This window comes from Lissotriton vulgaris, unplaced genomic scaffold (assembly GCF_964263255.1).
Source record: "Lissotriton vulgaris unplaced genomic scaffold, aLisVul1.2 SCAFFOLD_2749, whole genome shotgun sequence".
NCBI lineage: Eukaryota > Metazoa > Chordata > Amphibia > Caudata > Salamandridae > Lissotriton > Lissotriton vulgaris.
In genome coordinates this window covers 1-27,032 of record NW_028254928.1, presented here as the reverse complement: position 1 = coordinate 27,032, position 27,032 = coordinate 1, and the positions used below count along the sequence as shown (strand labels likewise).

The 27,032-nt window shown below is 38.0% G+C and overlaps 1 protein-coding gene across 1 annotated transcript; it reads left to right on the top strand.

Moving 5' to 3' along the window:
- Positions 1 to 1,924: 1,924 nt before the first annotated feature.
- Positions 1,925 to 14,342, top strand: LOC147659370 (uncharacterized). The gene is made up of 2 exons (XM_086951795.1): positions 1,925 to 2,029; positions 6,921 to 14,342. The coding sequence occupies exon 2, from the start codon at positions 6,960 to 6,962 to the stop codon at positions 13,416 to 13,418; it is 6,459 nt and encodes a 2,152-aa protein (XP_086807921.1). The 5' UTR covers positions 1,925 to 2,029; positions 6,921 to 6,959; the 3' UTR covers positions 13,419 to 14,342.
- Positions 14,343 to 27,032: the final 12,690 nt, after the last annotated feature.

Below are 27,032 nucleotides of genomic sequence, written 5' to 3'. Positions count from 1 at the left end.
ACTATATTAGTAGAGTTAGGGTACTGTATACCAGAGAAGCCTAACTCAATCCATAACTATTACAGAGAAGTCTATGTCTATCTCTAACTATTAAAGAGGGATAGCATATCACTAACAGAATATTTTTTAAGAAATAAACTTAACGTGTACAATATACTTCCATAATTAGAAGTTACCTTAGAGAAATTAGTTGAAGTTGACAGTGAAATTTGTTTTCAAGTGTACTTCAGGAAGCAGTAGTCAAAATGGCTGTGTTTCCCTCTCTTCTTTTATATATATTGTTGTACTTAACCAATCAAACGACAGGAAAAAATCGTAGAAAATGAGAGATACTTTTTAATTGGTTGTAAATTCTAACATTACAAGTGTGTTTTTGTCATGTAATTTACCTCAGGATATTTAGAGAGGCCTGTAGCCTAAATGTCTCAATGGAATTTCACCAAATTTGGGCAAATGGTAGGGACTGCTATGTAGTAGGGCGTATTCTATATTTGATGAAAGTGTCTCCATTGGGTTTTCCGTAAATTACTTTCCCACCTTTTTTTATTTTGCGCTTACTAGTGCGCGCTCCAGTACGCGCACGGGCAGCGTAACGGGAGTCATCCATTTTGTGTTTCGGAACAATCGAGACACAAGATGGAGGGTAAACAATGTTCGGAATGGATAGAAGGGGGAACTGTAGAGACTTCTTGACCCTCTAGGTTTTCTGAGGGGGGCTTAGGAGGCTCATAAACGTAAAAAAAAAAAAAAAAATTCTTAAATTTTTCGCGGGGGAAGCGCCTGGTGCGCGCACCTTTAAGCGTACTCGTACGCGTACTTTGGTGAAAAATAGTGAAAAAAGTTAGAAAAAAATAAACGCTTTGAATGATCAGAGTTAGGGTAGCTCTGAAAAGAGCTTTTGGGTTCTGTGGTTGATTTAGGTACCTACAAGTAGGTTCCAATACACATTCTTAAATTCAGAAGGAATATTCTATTCCCCTCATCTGAGAAGTGCACTCCATCTCCTCTGTAGATGTCTTGCATGTTGTAACGCAAGTTATTATTGTATAATGAACCCATTCCATAGTCTCTCATGTAAGCAGAAACAGATTTATTTACATGTTTCCGTGCTTTCTCAAATTGTGGACAAAATTGGTTGGACCAGTTCCATTTCTGTCTTTGGCATATATTGGAATATACCAAGGCAGTGTGGGGAAAAAGTATCATCAATTGATGAAAGGTGTCCTTTAATAGCATTTTCAGACCTACTCCAGTTAATGTGCCTAGATCGTTTCCACCACAGTGCACAATTATAAGGTCAGGTTCTGGCAGATGCAAAAAGGTTTTCACCAATGGTATCAATTGGTGACATTTTAATCCTCTGTGGCCAATCCACTTGATTTCCACATTTGATAAATCAAGGTTATGAAAATTTCTGCTAGCTGCATACCTTTGAGCCCAGTGGATGTAGCTATGTCCAATAACCCAAACAGAGTACATGATGTGAGAAGGTTCTGGTCCAGTCAGATGAAGTGTGGGAATGAAATGGCAGTTGGAACAGTAGGAGTTCACAAAAAAATAATTGTGGAGTTTCTGTGCTCTTGAATCACTAGCAATGATTGGTGGATTCAGATAGTTGAAAACTGAAAGTTAGGGTGTATGGTTATGTTGTGTGAAAGAAGCAATTTGAATGGTTTAAAAAAAGTCACCAAAAGCAAAAATACCCTGTATAGGCTGCTGTATTGACAGGTCAAACATCCTTGCTGAGTTAATTTGCAACATTGTAAGATAAACTTTTGAACCTTAGAGTTCAGTTAGGAGGGAGTTGCTATGGTAACAGATAGAAAGGTTTGAGAGGGGGATGGGTGTTGGTTTGAAAATAGTGAGGGAAGAGTTTTCATTGGTTGAATTAAGGCATATGTGTACAAAGATAGAGATTTTCTATGCCAGTCTTGGTTTCAGTGTATTGAGAGCACACCTTTTCCTCTGCTAAAGAAAAATTGGTGTGTGTGTCTGACACTGTTTTCAATCTCCAAAAGCATTTCTAAAGGTAAGTAATGATTCATTTAATTTAGATAGAGATTTATTTTCTCTATGGAGAATATTTGGAAGCAGATAGTTATGTTTTAGAAGTGAAATTGTATGTTAGTATATAAGTCCTGCGCAGTGTTTTTTACATGTTATTTAAAAATCGATTTTGGGTGCAAATGAATGGTATTTTTATTTGGCCTTTTTTATGATTGCCATGTGCAGTTGATGCATGACTTTAAACATGGGTAATAAGTGATGCACTGGTGGCGCCAGGCTTTTATAAATGAGGCTCTGATTTTGTTTGATGATATTGAGTGGTTTTAGTTAGGTTCTGTGCAGTGTTCCTTACATGTTATTGAAAAATCGATTTTTGGGTACAATTGATTGGTATATGTATTTGGCCCTTATTTATGAATGCCATGTGCAGCTGATGCATGACTTTAAACATGGGTAATAAGTGACGCACTGGTGGCGCAAGGCTTTCATAAATAAGGCCCTGACTTTGTTTGATGATATTGAGTGGTTGTACTTAGGTTCTGTGCAGTGTTCCTTACATGTTATTCAAAAATCGATTTTTGGGTGCAATTGATTGGTATATGTATTTGGCCCTTATTTATGAATGCCATGTGCAGCTGATGCATGACTTTAAACATGGGTAATAAGTGACGCACTGGTGGCGCAAGGCTTTCATAAATAAGGCCCTGACTTTGTTTGATGATTTTGATTGGTTGTACATAGGTTCTGCGCTGTGTTGCTTACATGTTATTGAAAAATCGATTTTTGGGTGCAATTGATTAGTATATGTATTTTGCCCTAATTTATGATTGCCATGTGCAACTGATGCATGACTTTAAACATGGGTAATAAGTGACGCACTGGTGGCGCAAGGCTTTCATAAATAAGGCCTGACTTTGTTTGATGATATTGAGTGGTTGTACTTAGGTTCTGTGCAGTGTTCCTTACATGTTATTCAAAAATCGATTTTTGGGTGCAATTGATTGGTATATGTATTTGGCCCTTATTTATGATTGCCATGTGCAGCTGATGCATGACTTTAAACATGGGTAATAAGTGACGCACTGGTGGCGCAAGGCTTTCATAAATAAGGCCCTGACTTTGTTTGATGATATTGATTGGTTGTACTTAGGTTCTGCGCCGTGTTCCTTACATGTTATTGAAAAATCGATTTTTGGGTGCAATTGATTAGTATATGTATTTTGCCCTAATTTATGATTGCCATGTGCAACTGATGCATGACTTTAAACATGGGTAATAAGTGACGCACTGGTGGCGCAAGGCTTTCATAAATAAGGCCTGACTTTGTTTGATGATATTGAGTGGTTGTACTTAGGTTCTGTGCAGTGTTCCTTACATGTTATTCAAAAATCGATTTTTGGGTGCAATTGATTGGTATATGTATTTGGCCCTTATTTATGATTGCCATGTGCAGCTGATGCATGACTTTAAACATGGGTAATAAGTGATGCACTGGTGGTGCAAGGCTTTCATAAATAAGGCTCTGACTTTGTTTGATGATATTGATTGGTTGTACATAGGTTCTGCACAGTGCTTTTTACATGTTAAACAAAAATCGATTTTTGGGTGCAATTGATTGGTATATGTATTTGGCCCTTATTTATGAATGCCATGTGCAGCTGATGCATGACTTTAAACATGGGTAATAAGTGACGCACTGGTGGCGCAAGGCTTTCATAAATAAGGCCCTGACTTTGTTTGATGATATTGATTGGTTGTACTTAGGTTCTGCGCCGTGTTTCTTACATGTTATTGAAAAATCGATTTTTGGGTGCAATTGATTAGTATATGTATTTTGCCCTAATTTATGATTGCCATGTGCAACTGATGCATGACTTTAAACATGGGTAATAAGTGACGCACTGGTGGCGCAAGGCTTTCATAAATAAGGCCTGACTTTGTTTGATGATATTGAGTGGTTGTACTTAGGTTCTGTGCAGTGTTCCTTACATGTTATTCAAAAATCGATTTTTGGGTGCAATTGATTGGTATATGTATTTGGCCCTTATTTATGAATGCCATGTGCAGCTGATGCATGACTTTAAACATGGGTAATAAGTGACGCACTGGTGGCGCAAGGCTTTCATAAATAAGGCCCTGACTTTGTTTGATGATATTGAGTGGTTGTACTTAGGTTCTGTGCAGTGTTCCTTACATGTTATTCAAAAATCGATTTTTGGGTGCAATTGATTGGTATATGTATTTGGCCCTTATTTATGAATGCCATGTGCAGCTGATGCATGACTTTAAACATGGGTAATAAGTGACGCACTGGTGGCGCAAGGCTTTCATAAATAAGGCCCTGACTTTGTTTGATGATATTGATTGGTTGTACATAGGTTCTGCGCCGTGTTCCTTACATGTTATTGAAAAATCGATTTTTGGGTGCAATTGATTAGTATATGTATTTTGCCCTAATTTATGATTGCCATGTGCAACTGATGCATGACTTTAAACATGGGTAATAAGTGACGCACTGGTGGCGCAAGGCTTTCATAAATAAGGCCTGACTTTGTTTGATGATATTGAGTGGTTGTACTTAGGTTCTGTGCAGTGTTCCTTACATGTTATTCAAAAATCGATTTTTGGGTGCAATTGATTGGTATATGTATTTGGCCCTTATTTATGATTGCCATGTGCAGCTGATGCATGACTTTAAACATGGGTAATAAGTGACGCACTGGTGGTGCAAGGCTTTCATAAATAAGGCTCTGACTTTGTTTGATGATATTGATTGGTTGTATATAGGTTCTGCACAGTGCTTCTTACATGTTAAACAAAAATCGATTTTTGGGTGCAATTGATTGGTATATGTATTTGGCCCTTATTTATGAATGCCATGTGCAGCTGATGCATGACTTTAAACATGGGTAATAAGTGACGCACTGGTGGCGCAAGGCTTTCCTAAATAAGGCCTGACTTTGTTTGATGATATTGAGTGGTTGTACTTAGGTTCTGCACAGTGCTTCTTACATGTTAAACAAAAATCGATTTTTGGGTGCAATTGATTGGTATATGTATTTGGCCCTTATTTATGATTGCCATGTGCAGCTGATGCATGACTTTAAACATGGGTAATAAGTGACGCACTGGTGGTGCAAGGCTTTCATAAATAAGGCTCTGACTTTGTTTGATGATATTGATTGGTTGTATATAGGTTCTGCACAGTGCTTCTTACATGTTAAACAAAAATCGATTTTTGGGTGCAATTGATTGGTATATGTATTTGGCCCTTATTTATGAATGCCATGTGCAGCTGATGCATGACTTTAAACATGGGTAATAAGTGACGCACTGGTGGCGCAAGGCTTTCATAAATAAGGCCCTGACTTTGTTTGATGATATTGATTGGTTGTACTTAGGTTCTGCACAGTGCTTCTTACATGTTATTGAAAAATCGATTTTTGGGTGCAATTGATTGGTATATGTATTTGGTCCTTATTTATGATTGCCATGTGCAGCTGATGCATGACTTTCAACATGGGTAATACGTGACGCACTGGTGGCGCAAGGCTTTCATAAATAAGGCCCTGACTTTGTTTGATGATATTGAGTGGTTGTACTTAGGTTTTGCGCAGTGTTTCTTACATGTTATTGAAAAATCGATTTTGGGGTGCAATTGATTGGTATATGTATTTGGCCCTTATTTATGATTGCCATGTGCAACTGATGCATGACTTTAAACATGGGTAATAAGTGACGCACTGGTGGCGCAAGGCTTTCATAAATAAGGCCCTGACTTTGTTTGATGATATTGAGTGGTTGTACTTAGGTTCTGTGCAGTGTTCCTTACATGTTATTCAAAAATCGATTTTTGGGTGCAATTGATTGGTATATGTATTTGGCCCTTATTTATGATTGCCATGTGCAGCTGATGCATGACTTTAAACATGGGTAATAAGTGACGCACTGGTGGTGCAAGGCTTTCATAAATAAGGCTCTGACTTTGTTTGATGATATTGATTGGTTGTACATAGGTTCTGCACAGTGCTTCTTACATGTTAAACAAAAATCGATTTTTGGGTGCAATTGATTGGTATATGTATTTGGCCCTTATTTATGAATGCCATGTGCAGCTGATGCATGACTTTAAACATGGGTAATAAGTGACGCACTGGTGGCGCAAGGCTTTCATAAATAAGGCCCTGACTTTGTTTGATGATATTGATTGGTTGTACTTAGGTTCTGCGCCGTGTTTCTTACATGTTATTGAAAAATCGATTTTTGGGTGCAATTGATTAGTATATGTATTTTGCCCTAATTTATGATTGCCATGTGCAACTGATGCATGACTTTAAACATGGGTAATAAGTGACGCACTGGTGGCGCAAGGCTTTCATAAATAAGGCCCTGACTTTGTTTGATGATATTGATTGGTTGTACTTAGGTTCTGCGCCGTGTTCCTTACATGTTATTGAAAAATCGATTTTTGGGTGCAATTGATTGGTATATGTATTTGGTCCTTATTTATGATTGCCATGTGCAGCCGATGCATGACTTTCAACATGGGTAATACGTGACGCACTGGTGGCGCAAGGCTTTCATAAATAAGGCCCTGACTTTGTTTGATGATATTGAGTGGTTGTACTTAGGTTTTGCGCAGTGTTTCTTACATGTTATTGAAAAATCGATTTTTGGGTGCAATTGATTGGTATTTGCATTTGGCCCTTATTTATGAATGCCATGTGCAGCTGATGCTTGACTTTAAACATGGGTAATAAGTGACGCACTGGTGGCGCAAGGCCTTTAAAAATAAAGCCATGAGTTGCTATTGTATAAACTTAAATATGTTGCAATTTATTGTTTATATTGTTTGCTTTTTAACATTACTTTGTTGTTTGCTAATAGTGGTCTTTCATGTGTTTTTTTAACAGAACAACAGATTCAAATCAACTTCTGAAAAGCAAGCAAAAATGCCTTCAAGGCAAAGAAATATCAAAAATACCATACGGAAAAGGAGAACATCAACAACAGAGTTTATGGAATCCTCTTCAACAACTACTTCAAAAAACACCAGAAAAGCTTCTGGTAAGCCAATTAAGTCTTTTCTTCGTAACATATGTCGTAGGAAAAAAAATGAAATTGCTAATGTGAATATACAGAAAAAGTCAACAAATCTAAAAAGGAAAGAGAAGCCCACAAAAAATGTTTCCATTGGACCAGGAGAGAAGAGAATGGTTAGCAATAGAAGAGTAAATGTTTTTAGGGACATTCGTAGGCGAATGTTTCGCAATAGGGTAGTTTTAAATTTGCTAAAAAATGAAAAGAAAAGTAAACTAAAAGCTGCTTTTTACAAGAAAAAGAAAAGTGTAGAAAAGATTGTTGATCAGGCTTTTGAAGTTAAGAAAAAATTATTTATTTTAATAATCAATAGAATTAGGATACTTAATAAGGCAATGGATGTTTTCAAATCGAACAGTAGATGGAAAAGAATTATTAATCGGAGTAATTTTTGTGAAGTATTTTCTGGTGAATGGATGCATAGTTCAAGTTCTGAGCCTTTTTTTAATGAGGAGAGTTACTTTCAGGAAAATGATTTGGTGCATGCGGTTGACACCAGTGGTCGTGCCTATGAGGTGAAAGATAGTTGTGTGATGGAAAAAGAGAAACTTGTACCTAGAGATGCAGAAGAGGTGTTAGCTGATGAAGTTTTAGGGAGACGTACTAAGGGTCCAGTGTACACATGGAAATGCAGTAGTATTTGTAGTGTGCGACAGGAATCAATTGATTTGCTTCGAAATTTCTTACGTACATATAGTAAAAAAAGTCTCAAACAAAAAATGAAGATCCTGCAAGAGTTAGATCCTTGCAGAGTGAGAGAAAGCACAGGTTTGCAAGGGCATTCACTAGCATGTCTTTCTAGAAAAGTTTGTCGGAGTGTTTTTCATCATTTTAGGATGTTAGCAGTGCATCATAATAACGTAAGGAAATTAGTGAGGAAGTTGTATTATGCAAAAAGTCCTGCACTTAAGCTTAAACAGTTAAATAGTGCTCTTTTGCATGGATCTGAAGTGGATGTGAAGACTATTTGTGAAGAAATTGAGTTTTGTTATTTTGGGAACAAAGAGGACAGTGTAGAAATAGATATAGTAATGGATGGTAATGTAGAAGATAATGGACAAATTTCAAGTATTGAAAAGTTTGATGAGGAAATTATCAAGTTTAAGGTGAAATCAAGTGAGAGGCCTAATGTAACTTGTGTGTGTTGTCGACGGACTCATTATAAAATTCAGACTAGGTTAGTTGATTTATATGCAAAAAGTGAATTGGAAAATAATAGTGAATGGGAGGATTTTGTAAGTTATTTGTTGGTGGAGAATTCTTTTGATTTGAGTTTGGATCAGCGTATTTGCACTTATTGTTTGAAAAAATTAAATGAAAATAGAATGCCTGCAAGAGCAGTTTATAATAATCTTCAGTTGATAGATATTCCTTCTGAATTGATGGATCTAAATACTTATGAATCTATTTTGATTCAATGTGTCCATCCTTTTCAGGCTATTGTACGCATGGAGCCTAAGACAGGGAAATTGCCTCCATCAGATTTACTGAGAGGATTAAAGGGAAGAGTTGTTTATTTGCCTCTAGATGTAAAGAAAAATATTAATACAATTGGTGTAGAAAGAGTAGAAGAAGATCCTTTAGTTATTCTAGTTAATGGGGTTCCAACAAAGAGTAAGAAAATTTGGCAAGATTTAGTGGATGTTAAAAAAGTCAAGAAGGCAACGTTGTATTTAGTTAAAAACAATGAGTACTACAAACATGTAAGTGTTGGAGTTGAGGAAACAGCTACAGAAGAAGATAGTGATTCTTCAGTTGGTCAAATTGAAAAAGTTGATGTGTCTAGAACTGAAGAAATATATGAACATTATACTGTTCATCCTTTACATTCCAAAGAAGTAATGGGAAATGCAATTGACTTGTTTCAAATGAAGGCAGCAAAAGGAAGTCCCATTAGTGTATGGGAAGAAAGTTTGGAAGCTCGTTGTTTTCCACAATTATTTCCAACAGGTTGTGGTGGACGATATGATGATCGACCAGTTCAAATTCCTGCAGCTGAATACCGGACTCTAAGATTATATGCAGAAGATCCAAGGTTTCGTCAATGCATTCCATATTTATTTCATCTACTGTTTGAAAGTGATTTGTCTGGGCTTTCTTATGCAGTTAATCATATATTAAAAAGTGGACCTCATTTGCAAAATGTATGTGCAAGGGACTTTATGGAGAAAGTTAATCTGCAAGACAGTATTTTGGAATCTCAGCTAATCAATCTCATGGCATGTCAACGTGGAACCAATGAGTATTGGTTTCGTCGTCATGGAGAATTGAAATGTATGCTAAGAAACTTAGGAACTCCTACATGGTTCCTCACTCTTAGCTGTGCTGAGTATGCATGGGACGATTTACTTCAATTTCTACGAGAGGCAAATGAAAACATACCAAATATAGAATTGAAAACACCAGGAGAACTGTGTTCTTTAGATCCAGTGAATGTTTGCAGATATTTTAATCATAGATTTGAAGCTATGATGTCTTTTATTACCAACAAAAAAAATCCTCCCCTTGGAGAGGTTTTGGATTTCTTTTGGAGGAAGGAATATCAAGCGAGAGGTGCTCCTCATATACATATGTTGTTGTGGATTAAAGATGCACCCAAATTTGGATCAGATTCAGATGAAACAGTGATGAGTTTCATTGAAGAGTATTCAACATGTGCTGTTCCAAAATCTACTGAAGAAAACAATTTAAGGCAACAAGTTTTACGTTTTCAATCTCATCGTTGTGGAAAGTACTGTCGTCGAAAATTTAAAAACAAGGAAAAGTACTACACGAAATGTCGTTTTGCATTTCCTCGACCAGTGATTTCTAAGGGAAGAGTAAATAATTTGATGTCATCTCTACGACATACTGTGACGAGAAAATCTCCCAAAAACACATATAATTTGAAAAGAAATGAAGAATCTAAGTACATCAACGATTACAACCCAGTGATTTTATCCATGTGGAATGCTAACATGGATATTCAGTTCGTTGCTGACAACTCTATTGCTGTGGCTCGATATGTGACATCTTACATCACCAAAAAAGAAAAGACAGAACTGAAGGAAATGTGGGAGGACATTTCACATGAAAAGAGTCTAAGCAAGAAATTATACAGTTTCAGTCTGAAGATGTTGTCACATCGAGAAATTGGAGCATATGAATGTTCTGATCGGTTATCATCAGCAAGTCTCTATGCCAAATCAAGAACAATCATTTGGGTGAGTCTTGGTCTTGCTGCCACACGAAACCGAGTTTTGAAATCTGTACAAGAAATTGAATATTTGGCGGAAAAAGAACCAAACAGTACAGATATTTTGAAGACAAATATGTTGGATACATACTATCCAAATAGAAGTACTCACCTTGAGAACATATGTTTGTATGAAGTTCTTCAAAACTACAGTTATAAGAGGAACATCACAGAAGATATCAATAATGGAAAATATGCACTCATTGGCTATGAAGGATGTCTAGTGAAGCAGAAAAAAGGCCATTTGATTAATCATCGAAAATTGAGTTGTGAAGTTCCAGACAAAAGAGAATTTTACTACTTAGCTCTTTTGCAACTCTTTAAGCCATGGCGTACAGAAGAGGAACTACTTGGAGATTTTCTCTGTTATGAAGACTCTTTTAATGCAACTAAGGATACCATAGAATGTCCTATTTTTCTAAATTATCTGCAAATGTTGAATGAAGAAATGGAGCAAGAAACCACAATTGCTGAAGAGATAGCTAGAAACAGTTCTCAAGATAGTCAGAGTTCTACTTCATTGAGCCAGGATCCACTAGGAGGACCAATTATCCAAAATGAAGCTGCCACTGCCATGGATGAGGTGGAAAGAGCTATGGAACAAGCTCAAGAGGATGGAGTTAACTTAGAAGATTTGGTAACGCAACTAAACATTGAGCAGAAAAAGATATATGATGAAGTCACAGAGCAGATTGAACATGGATTCAGACATGAGAAAAAAGAGTGCTCATGTATATTATTTGACCCTGTCCGACTGTATGTAAGTGGAGAAGCGGGGACAGGAAAAAGTTTTCTAATTAAAGCCGTTGCAAGTTATCTGCAGAAAAGGACTGATTCACCACTGTCTTGTGTTGTAACTGCTCCAACTGGTCTGGCAGCACATAACATTAAAGGGATTACTCTACATCGTTTATTGATGCTGCCAGTTGAACATGATAATAAATTGCATTACAACAAGCTATCTGGAGATGCGTGTTCTGAAGTTTCAAGAGTCTTGAAGAAAATGAAACTTCTTATCATAGATGAAGTAAGCATGGTCTCAAATCTAATGCTTGCTTTTGTGCATTTGAGAATGCAAGAAATTCTTAAAACAGACTATGATGTGTTATTTGGAGGAAAACACATTATTGTTTTTGGAGATCTATTGCAGTTGACTCCAGTAAAAGGACAACCAGTGTTTAAAATGCTCACGCATGAAGATACCAGGAAGTCCCTTGGAAGCATTGGAAATGTTAATATATGGCTAAATTTTAAATATGCTGAACTGCTTCAAAATATGCGACAGGCCAAGGATGAAGATTATAAAAATATTCTACAAGATGTAAGAATTGGAAAAATGACTGAGAAAGGTAAAAAAGCTTTGCATAGTCGATTAATTTCAAATTTGTATCCAAATGACAACATTCTTCCAGAGAATATTTTTAAAAAAATGACTGAGAAGAAATCTGGGATATGTTTGATGCCAACTCTGCAAGAATGTTCCATCTTCAACCAAAAAATGTTAGACTTAGAAAATGAAGAGATTGTGAAACTAGAAGCAATAGATAAAATAGAGCATATGGGTGCAACAATTGTTTTGTCAGAAAATTTGAAAATTAAATTGCATTCATTGGAGAAAAGTATTTCAAAAACAGCTGGTTTTGAAAAGACTCTGAATGTGTGTTTAAATTGTCGTATCATTTTGAGAAGGAATTTAAATGTTGAAAGCGGTCTGGTAAATGGAGCAATGGGTTATGTTGTTGATTTTGTGAATTACAGAAATAGAGATGGAATTGAATTTTTAAAAATAAAATTTGATGGCATTGAACAAGTACAACAAATAAGTCGTTGTTCTGCTAGATTTTTACTTGTAAAAGACTTATATGTTCGCCGAAAACAGTTTCCTGTTTGTTTGGCGTATGCAGTGACAATTCATAAATCTCAAGGTTTAAGTGTAGATAGTGCATTGGTGAACATTGGAAGATCTGTGTTTAAAGAGGGTATGGCATATGTGGCATTATCTCGAGTCAGAACTTTATCAGGATTGTATTTGATTGCGTGTGATGAGACAAAAATTTGTGCAGATCTAGATTGTGTTAAAGAATACAATAGGTTAAGAAGAGAGTATGCTCCACATTTGCCTCAATATCCTCTGTTTGAAAAACGTGTGGTAGGCCGAAAAAGAAGAAATGAGGATAATTGTAGTGAGGTAGTTGCAAAAAGACAAAAAGTAGAGAAAACTGTAATTGAAAACAGGAAGAAAAAGAATTGTGGAGAAAATGTTGTTGGATTTCAGTTTGAAAACAGTTCTGGTGTCAACTGCTATGCTAATGTAGTGGTTAATGTTGTTTTTTTTCTTAAAAGTTTACAAGAACAGATTGTTGAAAATCGGGATCAAAGATTGTGTGGTTTATTGAATTCTGTGTTTCAGAAATGTAGCAGTGTTACAGCACAAATAGAAAGTGTAACAGAAATTCGAAATATTTTAGATTTGTGTTCTGGTCAAGATAAATTTTCACAGAACATTCAGCAGGATTGTCAGGAATTTTTAATGTATATGTTTGGTGTTTTGGAAGATGAAGGTGTAGATGTAGATAATCTTTTCAGTCTTTCTTATCAATGGCAGCATGACTGCCACAATTGTAGTTTATCAAGTACTACTACAATAGACACTGAAAGATTTATATATTTGACTTTACCAGACTGTAAATCAGTGTCTTTTAAAAATCTAGTTAAAGCAGCAGATCATAATATGGTGTGTACCCAATGTAACTGTACAATGCTGTCCACATTATTTATACAAAGGTATGGGCAGTATATCATTTTAGTTTTCCAACGATGTAGACCTGATGGAACTAAATTGACAACTTCTATCAAAAATTTTGTGGCTTCTCAGTTATCAATTTCTGGAAGGACCTTTACAACTGAAGCTATTATTTATCATGATGGACCTTCGACCACCTCAGGACATTATACATGCTACTTAAAATCTGAAAATGGATGGAGTTACTGCAATGATTGTCATTTAACTTATAAACAACGTTTGCCTTATGACTCTACAAATTCTTATCTAGTGTTTTTAAAACCAAAGTTTTAGTAAAGGGAATTGGCCTTTGAAGACGGGAATAGTTAATAAAAGTTAGTTAGTTAGTTAGTTAATCTAATATTTGAAATTATTTATCTCATGTAGATACTTTAAGTGGATCTCAAAGTAAAAAATACTGATATATCTGACACAAATTGGCCGTGAGGAAAATGTAAGATATGATGTTGTTAGATCTTTTTTCATAGGAAGTTGATGAAATCGAAGTTATAGAGCACAGGAGACTTTTTTCACCAAAAGGACCTTCACTATCTGCAATCTCATGTAGATACTTTAAGTGGATCTGAAAGTAAAAAATACCGATATATCTGACACAAATTGGCCGTGAGGATTGTGTATGGTATGATGTTTTTAGATCTTTTTTCATAGGAAGTCGATGAAATGGAACTTATAAGGAACAGCAGACTTTTTTTCTACCAAAAGGACCTTCACTATCTTCTACTTGGCCTCATGGAAAAGTAAGTGAATCAAAGATTAGTGTACATATATGAGATGTATGTTTGAATGGGTTTTTTTAAACACAATCTTTTAGATTGTGTTTTTTTTTTCCCGCTGTTATATGATGAAGACTTTGAACTCACTAATTTAAGTGGAATTCAATATATTCTGAGAACAGCAAAAATAAATAATGTAACATATTGTAGAAGTTATTGTGTTGTTTGCTTTATGTAATTTATATTGTGTTCACATTATTATGCACTCATTTTCTTCTTCACCCTTATTTACCTCTCTTTACTAATTTACACTCTTTTTTCATTGCTGTTTCTTTACTGTACTTCATTCACAACTTCTTAATGTAATAAGAACTATCTGCATTTCCTCAGTTCCTTCCACCACTTTTTATCTTTTTTATATTCACTTAGTACCACTGCTTTAGTTTCCTAACCCTCTTTCTCTTTCTCCATTTTTTTTTCTTTCACACTCATTGTACTGTAGTTCAGTTAGTTCTTCCTTTTGTCTTTCTTTTACTCTCTCTCTTCTTTCTCTCTATTACTCCCCATGTGTTGCCCTTATTCACTTATATGTACCCTGTTTCACCCCTCTTTACTTATATTCACTGATATTTACTTTCCCTCAATCACTGCTATTCTTTTCCTCTGATTCCGTCACTACCTGTCATTCTCATACTTATCTGTCCTTCTTTTTACTTTCAATATCCATTTATATTCTCCCTTAACCTCTACTTTAGTGTTCTTCCTATTTCTTCTTTCTTTTGCTCCCTTATTCATTTTTCTTTTCTCAGTTACTTCCTTTTAAACTTTTTATCTGTCTTACTATCTATTACACAGTCACTCCTTCATTTTTTTTTTCTTTTTTTTTGTTAGTGCGCTGACGGTACGCGCACGGGTGCGCGCACCGGAAGCGCACCAAAGTGAAATATAAAAAAAAAATATTTTAAATTAAAAATATTATCTCAATATACATTATAGTGTTCATTTTTACAAAAACATACTTTAGCAATTCACTAAAAAACACATAGGTATGAGTCTGTATAGAAAGTTAGGAATTAGCATTAAAAAAACCTATGAAATTCACTGAAAAAACCATAGGTTTCACACCAGTTATAGTTAGGAATTAGCATTTAAAAAACCTATGAAATTCACTGAAAAAACCATAGGTTTCACACCAGTTATAGTTAGGAATTAGCATTTAAAAAACCTATTAAATTCACTGAAAAAACCATAGGTTTCACACCAGTTATAGTTAGCTGGAAATTTTACTGATATAAAACCATTGAAATTCCCACGTTATAGTTAGTCGGACTCACTATAACTTGCGCGTACAATGCACTGCTGATGACATCACTCATGACATCACTGATGAGATCATCCTTGTGACAGAGTGACAGACCTAATTTCAGTGTAATGTAACGCTTGAAACACATATTCAAAAATAGAAACAAACATTTTCAAAAAAATGGAGATACCCAAACCAGTAACAACAACCAATTCAGTAATTCCACCATCTATATACACATCCACTCATTCACCAACAGTTCTATATAGTCACTCATATATACTCACTCATCATATGTAGTGATACACCTACACATCCTGTTACACATCAGCAATCATCCAAAAGTTACTCACACACATACTCACACATGCAAATAAACTATTGAACATCCATTTATTTGCATATACATTTATACACACACTGCCACCTTACTTCTAAGGAAACTTACCCATACTTACTCTCTTAAACAATCACTTATAGAAACACATACTTATTTACACAGGAACTCCTACAATCTCTCACTATATATACTATACTCACTTATATACATCAATACTCACATATACTAGATTAAAACATATGTCGTTACTAATGAAGACACTAGTGAGACAGTCATTCACTCACTAACACACACATATATACACTCATCCACCCATACAGTCCTGCACATATGCTGTCTTCAAAACACATACAAACAGTGAGTCAGTCACCAACCCCATGCAGCCACTTATACACAAAGAGAAACACTGATACAAACATTTAAATATTTAAACAATACTCGCTAATATATGTATTCACTAAGATACACTTAATAAGCCAGTTACTCAACCAATTTTTTTTAAAAAAACATCCATTTACACACTTATTTAAACATTTATTCTTCCATCGACCTTTACAAATACATATATAAAACAAATTTATTTTTCAGAAAGACACACATTCACTGGATGGTCTCATCAGTGATGTCATGAGTGATGTCATCAGCAGTGCATTGTACGCGCAAGTTATAGTGAGTCCGACTAACTATAACGTGGGAATTTCAATGGTTTTATATCAGTAAAATTTCCAGCTAACTATAACTGGTGTGAAACCTATGGTTTTTTCAGTGAATTTAATAGGTTTTTTAAATGCTAATTCCTAACTATAACTGGTGTGAAACCTATGGTTTTTTCAGTGAATTTCATAGGTTTTTTAAATGCTAATTCCTAACTATAACTGGTGTGAAACCTATGGTTTTTTCAGTGAATATATATATATATATATATAACGCTCAAAATCCTCTTCCATGAATATATATATTTATATCCATCACTGACAGGATCCTTTAAGGTGAGGCTACACAAAGAGAAATTCAGCTCACGTTTATTAAATGAATGTTTGCCAGCAAGCCCATTCTGAACGCACAAACATCCATAAAATCACTGCCAGACGCGTTTCAGGAATCACTTTTCTTCAGTGGCATTAGTTCGTAACAGCGCTGCTGCTCATGCAATCTTCTTTTAATCACCTGCCTCAGTGGGCGTGGCTGCAAAGCCTCTTGGTAATTGTAGTGCACAAATGTTCAATCCAAGTGGACGCGCTGTTAACTGTATATTAAAACTCAATCTTGGATGTAAAAGTCATTCAGGGGACCAGCCCTGCTTTGTAACGATCATTAGGAGCAAAAGCTTACACCAGCCTGCCTCGGTTCCAGCTTCTTCCTCGTTCCTGGCAAACCTTCATTTAATAAACGTGAGCTGAATTTCTCTTCGTGTGGCCTCACCTTAAAGGGATCCTGTCAGTGATGGATATATATATATATATATATATTCACAGAAAAAACCAAAGGGTATAGACCATATATAGTTAGGAATTTGCATTTACAAAACCTTGAAAATTCACTGAAAAAACCATAGGTTATAGACCATATATAGTTAGGGATTAGCATTTAAAAAACCTTATTTTATTTGCACAAAACCATTGAAATTCCATATATAGTTAGTTGCACTAACTATATATCGCGGACCCGCAATCCACTGCTAATGATGTCACATATTACATCATTCATGACATGGTCAGTGACATCACTGATGACATCACTGATGACATCTCAAATGACATCACTGATGACATCACTGATGACATCTCAAATGACATCACTGATGACATCACTGATGACAACACCCAGTGACTGTATGTTTCTGTAAAGTTAAAATATGTCTTACATATTGAAGAATGAGTGGATGTATAAGTGTCTGGATGAAGGATTTAGTAGGTGCATGACTGACTGTATGAGAGAATGATTAAATGTGTCTCACTGAGTGTATGGGTTAGTGATTAAAGTGTCTTAATTTGGCAATCATTATTTATGTTGTTCTGTAAACTGCTGCATGTTTAAATCAGTAGCTATATCAGTAACTATATGGGTTATTGAATGGTTGCCCAAGTATTTGTATGGGAGACTGAGTATGTGTGTGGGTGGCTGGGAGGTGTATAACTCTGTGCATAGATGTGTGAGCAGTTGATTCCCTAGGTGTATGGGTTCAAAAGTGCATGTAGAAACAGCTGTATGGACAGTTGACTGTGTGCATGAGTATATTGGTGAGTGAATGGATATCTCAGTGCTACATGTCAAAGTAAGTACATATGTAAAACACACTCCATTTGAGAGTTGACATATATAAATAACTGAACATAAGAGCCAGTGAATGTGTGAGTGGCTGTATGAATCATTGTGAACTTGTATCAAGGATTGTATAAGAGAGTAAATATGTGTTACTATATGTTTGAATAAGTAAGGTGTGCATAACTGTATAGTTGAGGAAATGGAGATGTGATTGATTCTTTGCATGACTGACTAGGTGTGTGAGTAACTCCATGGATGTGTGACAGTCTGTGAGTGCCTGTTTACACTGAGTGTATCTAAGGTTATATTAGAGTCTGAAGATGTATTATCACATAAATGATATCATCAGTGATGTAATCAGTAATGTCAAATGAGATGTCAGTGATGTCATCAGTGATGTCATTTGAGATGTCATCAGTGATGTCATCAGTGATGTCATTTGAGATGTCATCAGTGATGTCATCAGTGATGTCACTGACCATGTCATGAATGATGTAATATGTGACATCATTAGCAGTGGATTGCGGGTCCGCGATATATAGTTAGTGCAACTAACTATATATGGAATTTCAATGGTTTTGTGCAAATAAAATAAGGTTTTTTAAATGCTAATCCCTAACTATATATGGTCTATAACCTATGGTTTTTTCAGTGAATTTTCAAGGTTTTGTAAATGCAAATTCCTAACTATATATGGTCTATAACCTATGGTTTTTTCTGTGAATTTCATTGGTTTTTTAAAAGCTAATATCTATAGCTGTAAAATATATTCTTTATTAAGTGACGTATCACGTAGCCCGTGAGACGCCTCATGATGCATCGCATAACCGTGACGTATCGTCTCTGCAGCGCAAACCAAACCCAAAACGTAAGCGCGCCAGAACACGCTTAAAGATATATATATATTTTTTTAACCTTAATTAGACAAAATCCACACGTGCACATATCACAAACGTTCAAAAAACACAATATGTCGGACTCCCGTTACGCTGCCGGTTAGCTGCCCGGTTAACGTACCAGGAAGCACCTTTACTGCGAAAAATCGCAATTTTTTTTTTCTTTTGCCCCGCAGGGAACTTTAATAGCCCCCTCATCAATCCTAGGGGTTCAGGAGGGGTCTGCCTTACCCCTTTCATTCATTTACACCTTTTTTTTTTCCACCTCTTGTCTCTCGATCCCACAGAGAGACAAGATGGCGGCCGCTCCAGACTGTTTACAATGATAACAGCCAATCAGCTTCTCCTCAGACTCCTGTTACACTGCCGGTTAGCTTCCGGGTTAGCTGCCCGGTTCGCGTACCAAGACGCGTCTCCACGGCGAAAAAATCGGATTTTTTTTTTTTTTTTTGGGCCCCGCGTGGCTTTATAATATCCCCCTCATCAATCCTATGGGGTCAGAAGGGGTCTACCTTGCCCTCTTTCCTTCATTTCCCCCTTTGTTTTGGTCTCCTCTTGTCTCTCGATCCTACCGAGAGACAAGATGGCGGCCGCTCCGGACTGTTTACAATGTTGACAGCCAATCAGCTACTCCTCAGACTCCCGTTACACTGCCGGTTAGCTTCCCGGTTAGCTGCCCGGTTAGCTGCCCGGTTCGCGTACCAAGACGCGTCTCTACGGCGAAAAAAATCGAATTTTTTTTTTTTTGGGCCCCGCGTGGCTCTATAATATCCCCCTCATCAATCCTAGGGGGTCAGAAGGGGTCTACCTTGCCCCCTTTCCTTCATTTCCCCCTTTGTTTTGGCCTCCTCTTGTCTCTCGATCCTACCGAGAGACAAGATGGCGGCCGCTCCGGACTGTTTAGAATGTTGACAGACACCGGAGAGCCAATCAGCTTCGCTTCGCAAAGTTCCGATACGCGAAAAGTTCGCGAACCGGAGCGCTACCCGGAGCGCTGTTACAGATATATATCTTGTTTTAAACGTTAATTTCTCAAAATCCACTGAAGCACATATATTGAGACCTAGCAAAGGCACATCGGGCTAACAGTCCCTACAATTTTGCCAAGTTTCGTGGAAATCCATTCAGCCGTTCGGGCTAAAAGTGAGGCCAACCGCCCTATGGAAATTAACATGGGAAAAACGCGTTTTGGGACCCCCCTTTTTTCTCGGCCCCCCCTTGACGAACCCCCACCAAATTTTTAGGGGCTGCTCAGAAACAAAATGTGCCATTTTCCTGAAAATTTCAGCCAATTCCGTCCACAAACGCCAAAGTTATTAGGCATAGAATTTTCAAAAGTTCCATAGAGAAAAAATCCTAACTATATATACCTACTGGCTATCGCCAGTAGGTAATATATATATATATATATATATATATATATATATATATATATATATATATATATATATATATATATATATATATATATATATATATATATATATATATAATATATATATATATATATATATTACCTACTGGCGATAGCCAGTAGGTATATATAGTTAGGATTTTTTTCCTATGGGATTTTTGAAAATTCTATGTCGAATAACTTTGGCTTATGAGGACAGAATTGGCTGAAATGTTCAGGAAAATGGAACATTTTGTTTCTGAGCAGCCCCTGAAAATTTGGGGGGTTTTCGTCAAGGGGGGGCCGAGAAAAAAGGGGGGTCCCAAAACGTGTTTTTCCCATGCAATTTTCCATAGGGCGGTTGGCCTCACTTTTAGCCTGAACGGCTGAATGGATTTACACCAAACTTGGCAAAATTGTAGGGACTGGTAGCCCGATGTGCCTTTGCTATGTCTCAAGATATAGGCTCCAGTGGTTTTTACGAAAATTTACTTTGAAAAATATAAATTGGGCTACATTGGGCTATATATATGTTGGAGCCCAAATGTAGCCCAATGTAGCCCAATGTAGCCCAATGTGGCCCAAAGATGGCCACCAGAGACAAAAAACCAAATGTAGCCCAAATATCAGCCAGATGTAGCCCAACTATAGCCCAATGACAGATTGTCCCAGAGTGTTCTAAAGAACAACTAGAGTGCTAACAGTCCTACTTATTACAAAGGTATGGCACACCTGAAGCCATCTTGATTGGAATAAAGTGGTAACTCTTAAAACATTTAATTTAAAAAGGAACAAAATGAGGGGGTTCATTTTGCCATAGAAAGTATGATTAGCGAATATATGACGAAATCCCGCATACCATCAGTCCGCAAAAAAAATCCTGCATGTACTATTAGGCCGCAAATTAAAATAACGCAAACTTTTAGAACGAATATGCCTTTAGCATACACTAAACAACTAAACTACCCTAAACCCTAAAACACTACCCCCAGCATGACCCTACACTACACAAACAGTACAACACTACCCTAAACCCTAAAACACTACCCCCAGCATGACCCTACACTACACAAACACTACAACACTACCCTAAACCCTAAAACACTACCCCCAGCATGACCCTACACTACACAAACACTACAACACTACCCTAAACCCTAAAACACTACCCCCAGCATGACCCTACACTACACAAACACTACAACACTACCCTAAACCCTAAAACACTACCCCCAGCATGACCCTACACTACGCAAACACTACAACACTACCCAAAACCCTAAAACACTACACCCCAGCATGACCCTACACTACGCAAACACTACAACACTACCCTAAACCCTAAAACACTACCCCCAGCATGACCCTACACTACACAAACACTACAACACAACCCTAAACCCTAAAACACTACCCCCAGCATGACCCTACACTACGCAAACACTACAACACAACCCTAAACCCTAAAACACTACCCCCAGCATGACCCTACACTACGCAAACACTACAACACTAACCTAAATCCTAAAACACTACCCCCAGCATGACCCTACACTACGCAAACACTACAACACTACCCAAAACCCTACAACACTACACCCCAGCATGACCCTACACTACGCAAACACTACAACACTACCCTAAACCCTAAAACACTACCCCCAGCATGACCCTACACTACGCAAACACTACAACACTACCCAAAACCCTAAAACACTACACCCCAGCATGACCCTACACTACGCAAACACTACAACACTACCCTAAACCCTAAAACACTACCCCCAGCATGATCCTACACTACGCAAACACTACAACACTACCCTAAACCCTAAAACACTACCCCCAGCATGACCCTACACTATGCAAACACTACAACACTACCCTAAACCCTAAAACACTACCCCCAGCATGACCCTACACTACGCAAACACTACAACACTACCCTAAACCCTAAAACACTACCCCCAGCATGACCCTACACTACGCAAACACTACAACACTACCCTAAACCCTAAAACACTACCCTCAGCATGACCCTACACTACGCAAACACTACAACACTACCCAAAACCCTAAAACACTACCCCCCAGCATGACCCTACACTACGCAAACACTACAACACTACCCAAAACCCTAAAACACTACCCCCAGCATGACCCTACACTACGCAAACACTACAACACTACCCTAAATCCTAAAACACTACCCCCAGCATGACCCTACACTACGCAAACACTACAACACTACCCAAAACCCTAAAACACTACACCCCAGCATGACCCTACACTACGCAAACACTACAACACTACCCTAAACCCTAAAACACTACCCCCAGCATGACCCTACACTACGCAAACACTACAACACTACCCAAAACCCTAAAACACTACCCCCAGCATGACCCTACACTACGCAAACACTACAACACTACCCAAAACCCTAAAACACTACCCCCAGCATGACCCTACACTACGCAAACACTACAACACTACCCTAAATCCTAAAACACTACCCCCAGAATGACCCTACACTACGCAAACACTACAACACTACCCTAAACCCTAAAACACTACCCCCAGCATGACCCTACACTACGCAAACACTACAACACTACCCTAAACCCTAAAACACTACCCCCAGCATGACCCTACACTACGCAAACACTACAACACTACCCTAAACCCTAAAACACTACCCCCAGCATGACCCTACACTACGCAAACACTACAACACTACCCAAAACCCTAAAACACTACCCCCAGCATGACCCTACACTACGCAAACACTACAACACTACCCAAAACCCTAAAACACTACCCCCAGCATGACCCTACACTACGCAAACACTACAACACTACCCAAAACCCTAAAACACTACACCCCAGCATGACCCTACACTACGCAAACACTACAACACTACCCAAAACCCTAAAACACTACCCCCAGCATGACCCTACACTACGCAAACACTACAACACTACCCTAAATCCTAAAACACTACCCCCAGCATGACCCTACACTACGCAAACACTACAACACTACCCTAAACCCTAAAACACTACCCCCAGCATGACCCTACACTACGCAAACACTACAACACTACCCAAAACCCTAAAACACTACCCCCAGCTTGACCCTACACTACGCAAACACTACAACACTACCCAAAACCCTAAAACACTACCCCCAGCATGACCCTACACTACGCAAACACTACAACACTACCCTAAACCCTAAAACACTACGCCCAGCATGACCCTACACTACGCAAACACTACAACACTACCCTAAACCCTAAAACACTAGCCCCATCATGACCCTACACTACGCAAACACTACAACACAACCCTAAACCCTAAAACACTACCCCCAGCATGACCCTACACTACGCAAACACTACAACACTACCCTGAACCCTAAAACACTACCCCCAGCATGACCCTACACTACGCAAACACTACAACACAACCCTAAACCCTAAAACACTACCCCCAGCATGACCCTACACTAAACAACCACCACAACTCTACACTACACTAACACAACACTACACTACACAACACTACACTACACTACACAATCACTAACCCACGAAAAAATTAACACAAACCCACTTACCTCTCTCGTCATCGTGGTTTTCACAACGCAAATGCATTTACCATACATGCCTTTAAAACGTAATTCTTTGTAAAGGCATGCGCGATAAATGCACATGCGTTTTGAAAAAATGCGGGATAATGGTATGCGAGCTCAATGACCTTGCGGGATAATGGTATGCGGACTGAAAGTCTGCGGGATAAAAAATGCGGGAAAATGGCTGCAAACCATGATTAGCAGCAGACTTCCCTGGTGAGCACTAGCTTTACTACAGTGATCTAATGAGCAACTAGAGTGCTAACATTCAGAATTTATGGCAAATGTGTGACACATCTGAATGCCTTCTTGATAGAACCAAAGTAAACAAGCATTGAAAATGCAATAGATCTCGCCCTCGTTTAAGTTAAAGCCATTCTGTTTGTAATGAGGTGGCTTTTTAGCTTTGCTTTTATTAGTGTTTTTAAAACTTTCATGTAAATAACATGCATATGTATGCATATATGTATATGTATGCATGCATTTATATTTATATAGATATGCAGATTACATATGTTTATATATGTATATTACCTACTGGCGATAGCCAGTGGGTATATATAGTTAGGATTTTTTCTCTATGGGATTTCTGAAAATTCTATGTCTAATAACTTTGGCGTTTGTGGACGGAATTGGCTGAAATTTTCAGGAAAATGGCACATTTTTTTTCTGAGCAGCCCCTGAAAATTTGGTGGGGTTTCGTCAAGGGGGGGCCGAGAACAAAGGGGGGTCCCAAAACGCGTTTTTCCCATTCATTTTTCCATAGGGCGGTTGGACTCACTTTTAGCTCGAACGGCTGAATAGATTTACATGAAACTTGGCAAAATTGTAGATATGGTTTGCCCGACGTGCCTTTGCTATGTCTCAATATATGTGCTCCAGTGGATTTTGAGAAATTAACGTTTAAAAAAATATATATATCTGTGACAGCGCTCCGGTTAGCGCCCCGGTTCGCGTACCTGACGCGTAACGGAACTTCGCGAAGCGAATCTGATTGGCTCTCCGGTGTCTGTCAACATTCTAAACAAACCGGAGCGGCCGCCATCTTGTCTCTCGGTACGATCGAGAGACAAGATGTGGTGAAAAACGAAGGGGGAAATGAAGGAAAGGGGGCAAGGTAGACCACTCCTGACCCCCTAGGATTGATGAGGGGGATATTAAAGTGCCCCGCGGGGCAAAAAATTTTGCGATTTTACGCCGTAGAGGCGCGTCCCGGTACGCGAACCGGGCAGCTCACCGGGCAGCTAACCGGGCAGCTAACCGGCAGCGTAGCTGTCAACATTGTAAACAGTCCGGAGCGGCCGCCATCTTGTCTCTTGGTAGGTTCGAGAGACAAGATGTGGTGAAAAAAGAAGGGGGAAATGAAGGAAAGGGGGCAAGGTAAACCCCTCCTGACCCCCTAGGATTTATGAGGGGGATATTAAAGTCCCCCACGATTTTTCGCGGTAGAGGCGCTTCCCGGTACGCGAACCGGGCAGCTAACCGGCAGCGTAACGGGAGTCCGCCATCTTGTGTTTTTGGAGCGTCCGGTTCGCGTACCGGGTAGCGTCCCGGTAAGCGTAACAAGGGGAAAACCAAGAGAAACAGTAAAAAAAAAATTAAGGGAATAGATTTCCAGCAAACTTGGCAAAATTGTAGGGACTGTTTGTTTGATGTGCCTTTGCAAGGCCTCAAGATATGTGCACGTGTGGATTTTGTCTAATTAAGGTTAAAAAAATATATATATCTGTAAGCGTGCTCCGGCACGCTTACGTTACGGGTTTTGTTTGCGCTGCAGAACCGATACGTCACGGTTATGCGACGCGTCATGAGGCGTCTCACGTGGCTACGTGATACGTCACGTAATAAAGAATATATTTTACAGCTATAGATATTAGCTTTTAAAAAACCAATGAAATTCACTGAAAAAACCATAGGTTATAGACCATATATAGTTAGGAATTTGCATTTACAAAACCTTGAAAATTCACTGAAAAAACCATAGGTTAGAGACCATATATAGTTAGCTCGACATTTTATTGACAAAAAACCAATGAAATTCCATATATAGTTAGTTGCACTAACTATATATCGCGCACCCGCAATCCACTGCTGATGATGTCACATATTACATCATTCATGACATGGTCAGTGACATCACTGATGACATCACTGATGACATCTCAAATGACATCACTGATGACATCACTGATGACATCTCAAATGACATCAGTGATGACATCATGACACACCAATACCAGTTACTACATACGCACTCACTGATTCCTACATCTACACACACATTCACTCATTCACCCATACAATCACTCATACATACAGTCACTCATTATTACACTATCATATGCACTCATACACCTATGCAGACACTCACACACTGCCACTCATCCATGGAGTTACTCACACACCTAGTCAGTCCTGTAAAGAATCAATCACACTTCCATTTCCTCATCTATACAGTTAAACACAGAACACCATACTTCAGTGACATCACTGATGACATCACTGATGACATCTCAAATGACATCACTGATGACATCTCAAATGACATCACTGATGACATCATGACACACCAATACCAGTTACTACATACGCACTCACTGATTCCTACGTCTACACACACATTCACTCATTCACCCATACAATCACTCATACATACAGTCACTCATTATTACAACACTATCATATGCACTCATACACCTAGTCAGTCCTGTGAAGAATCAATCACACTTCGATTTCCTCATCTATACAGTTAAACACAGAACACCATACTTTTCACACATATACTAACACATACTTACTCTCTTATACAATCACTGATACAAGTACACATTGATATGCACAGAGTCACACACCTCCCAGCCAGCCACACACACACTCAGTCTTCCATACATCCACTCATTCTTCAATATGTAAAACATATTTAAACTTTACAAAAACACACAGACACTAGATGATGTCATCAGTGATGTCATTTGAGATGTCATCAGTGATGTCATCAGTGATGTCATTTGAGATGTCATCAGTGATGTCATCAGTGATGTCACTGACCATGTCATGAATGATGTAATATGTGACATCATCAGCAGTGGATTGCGGGTGCGCGATATATAGTTAGTGCAACTAACTATATATGGAATTTCATTGGTTTTTTGTCAATAAAATGTCCAGCTAACTATATATGGTCTCTAACCTATGGTTTTTTCAGTGAATTTTCAAGGTTTTGTAAATGCAAATTCCTAACTATATATGGTCTATAACCTATGGTTTTTTCAGTGAATATATATATATATATATATTTTTTTTTATAATTAAAAGTGGCTCAAGAACTCTGAAACTTTAA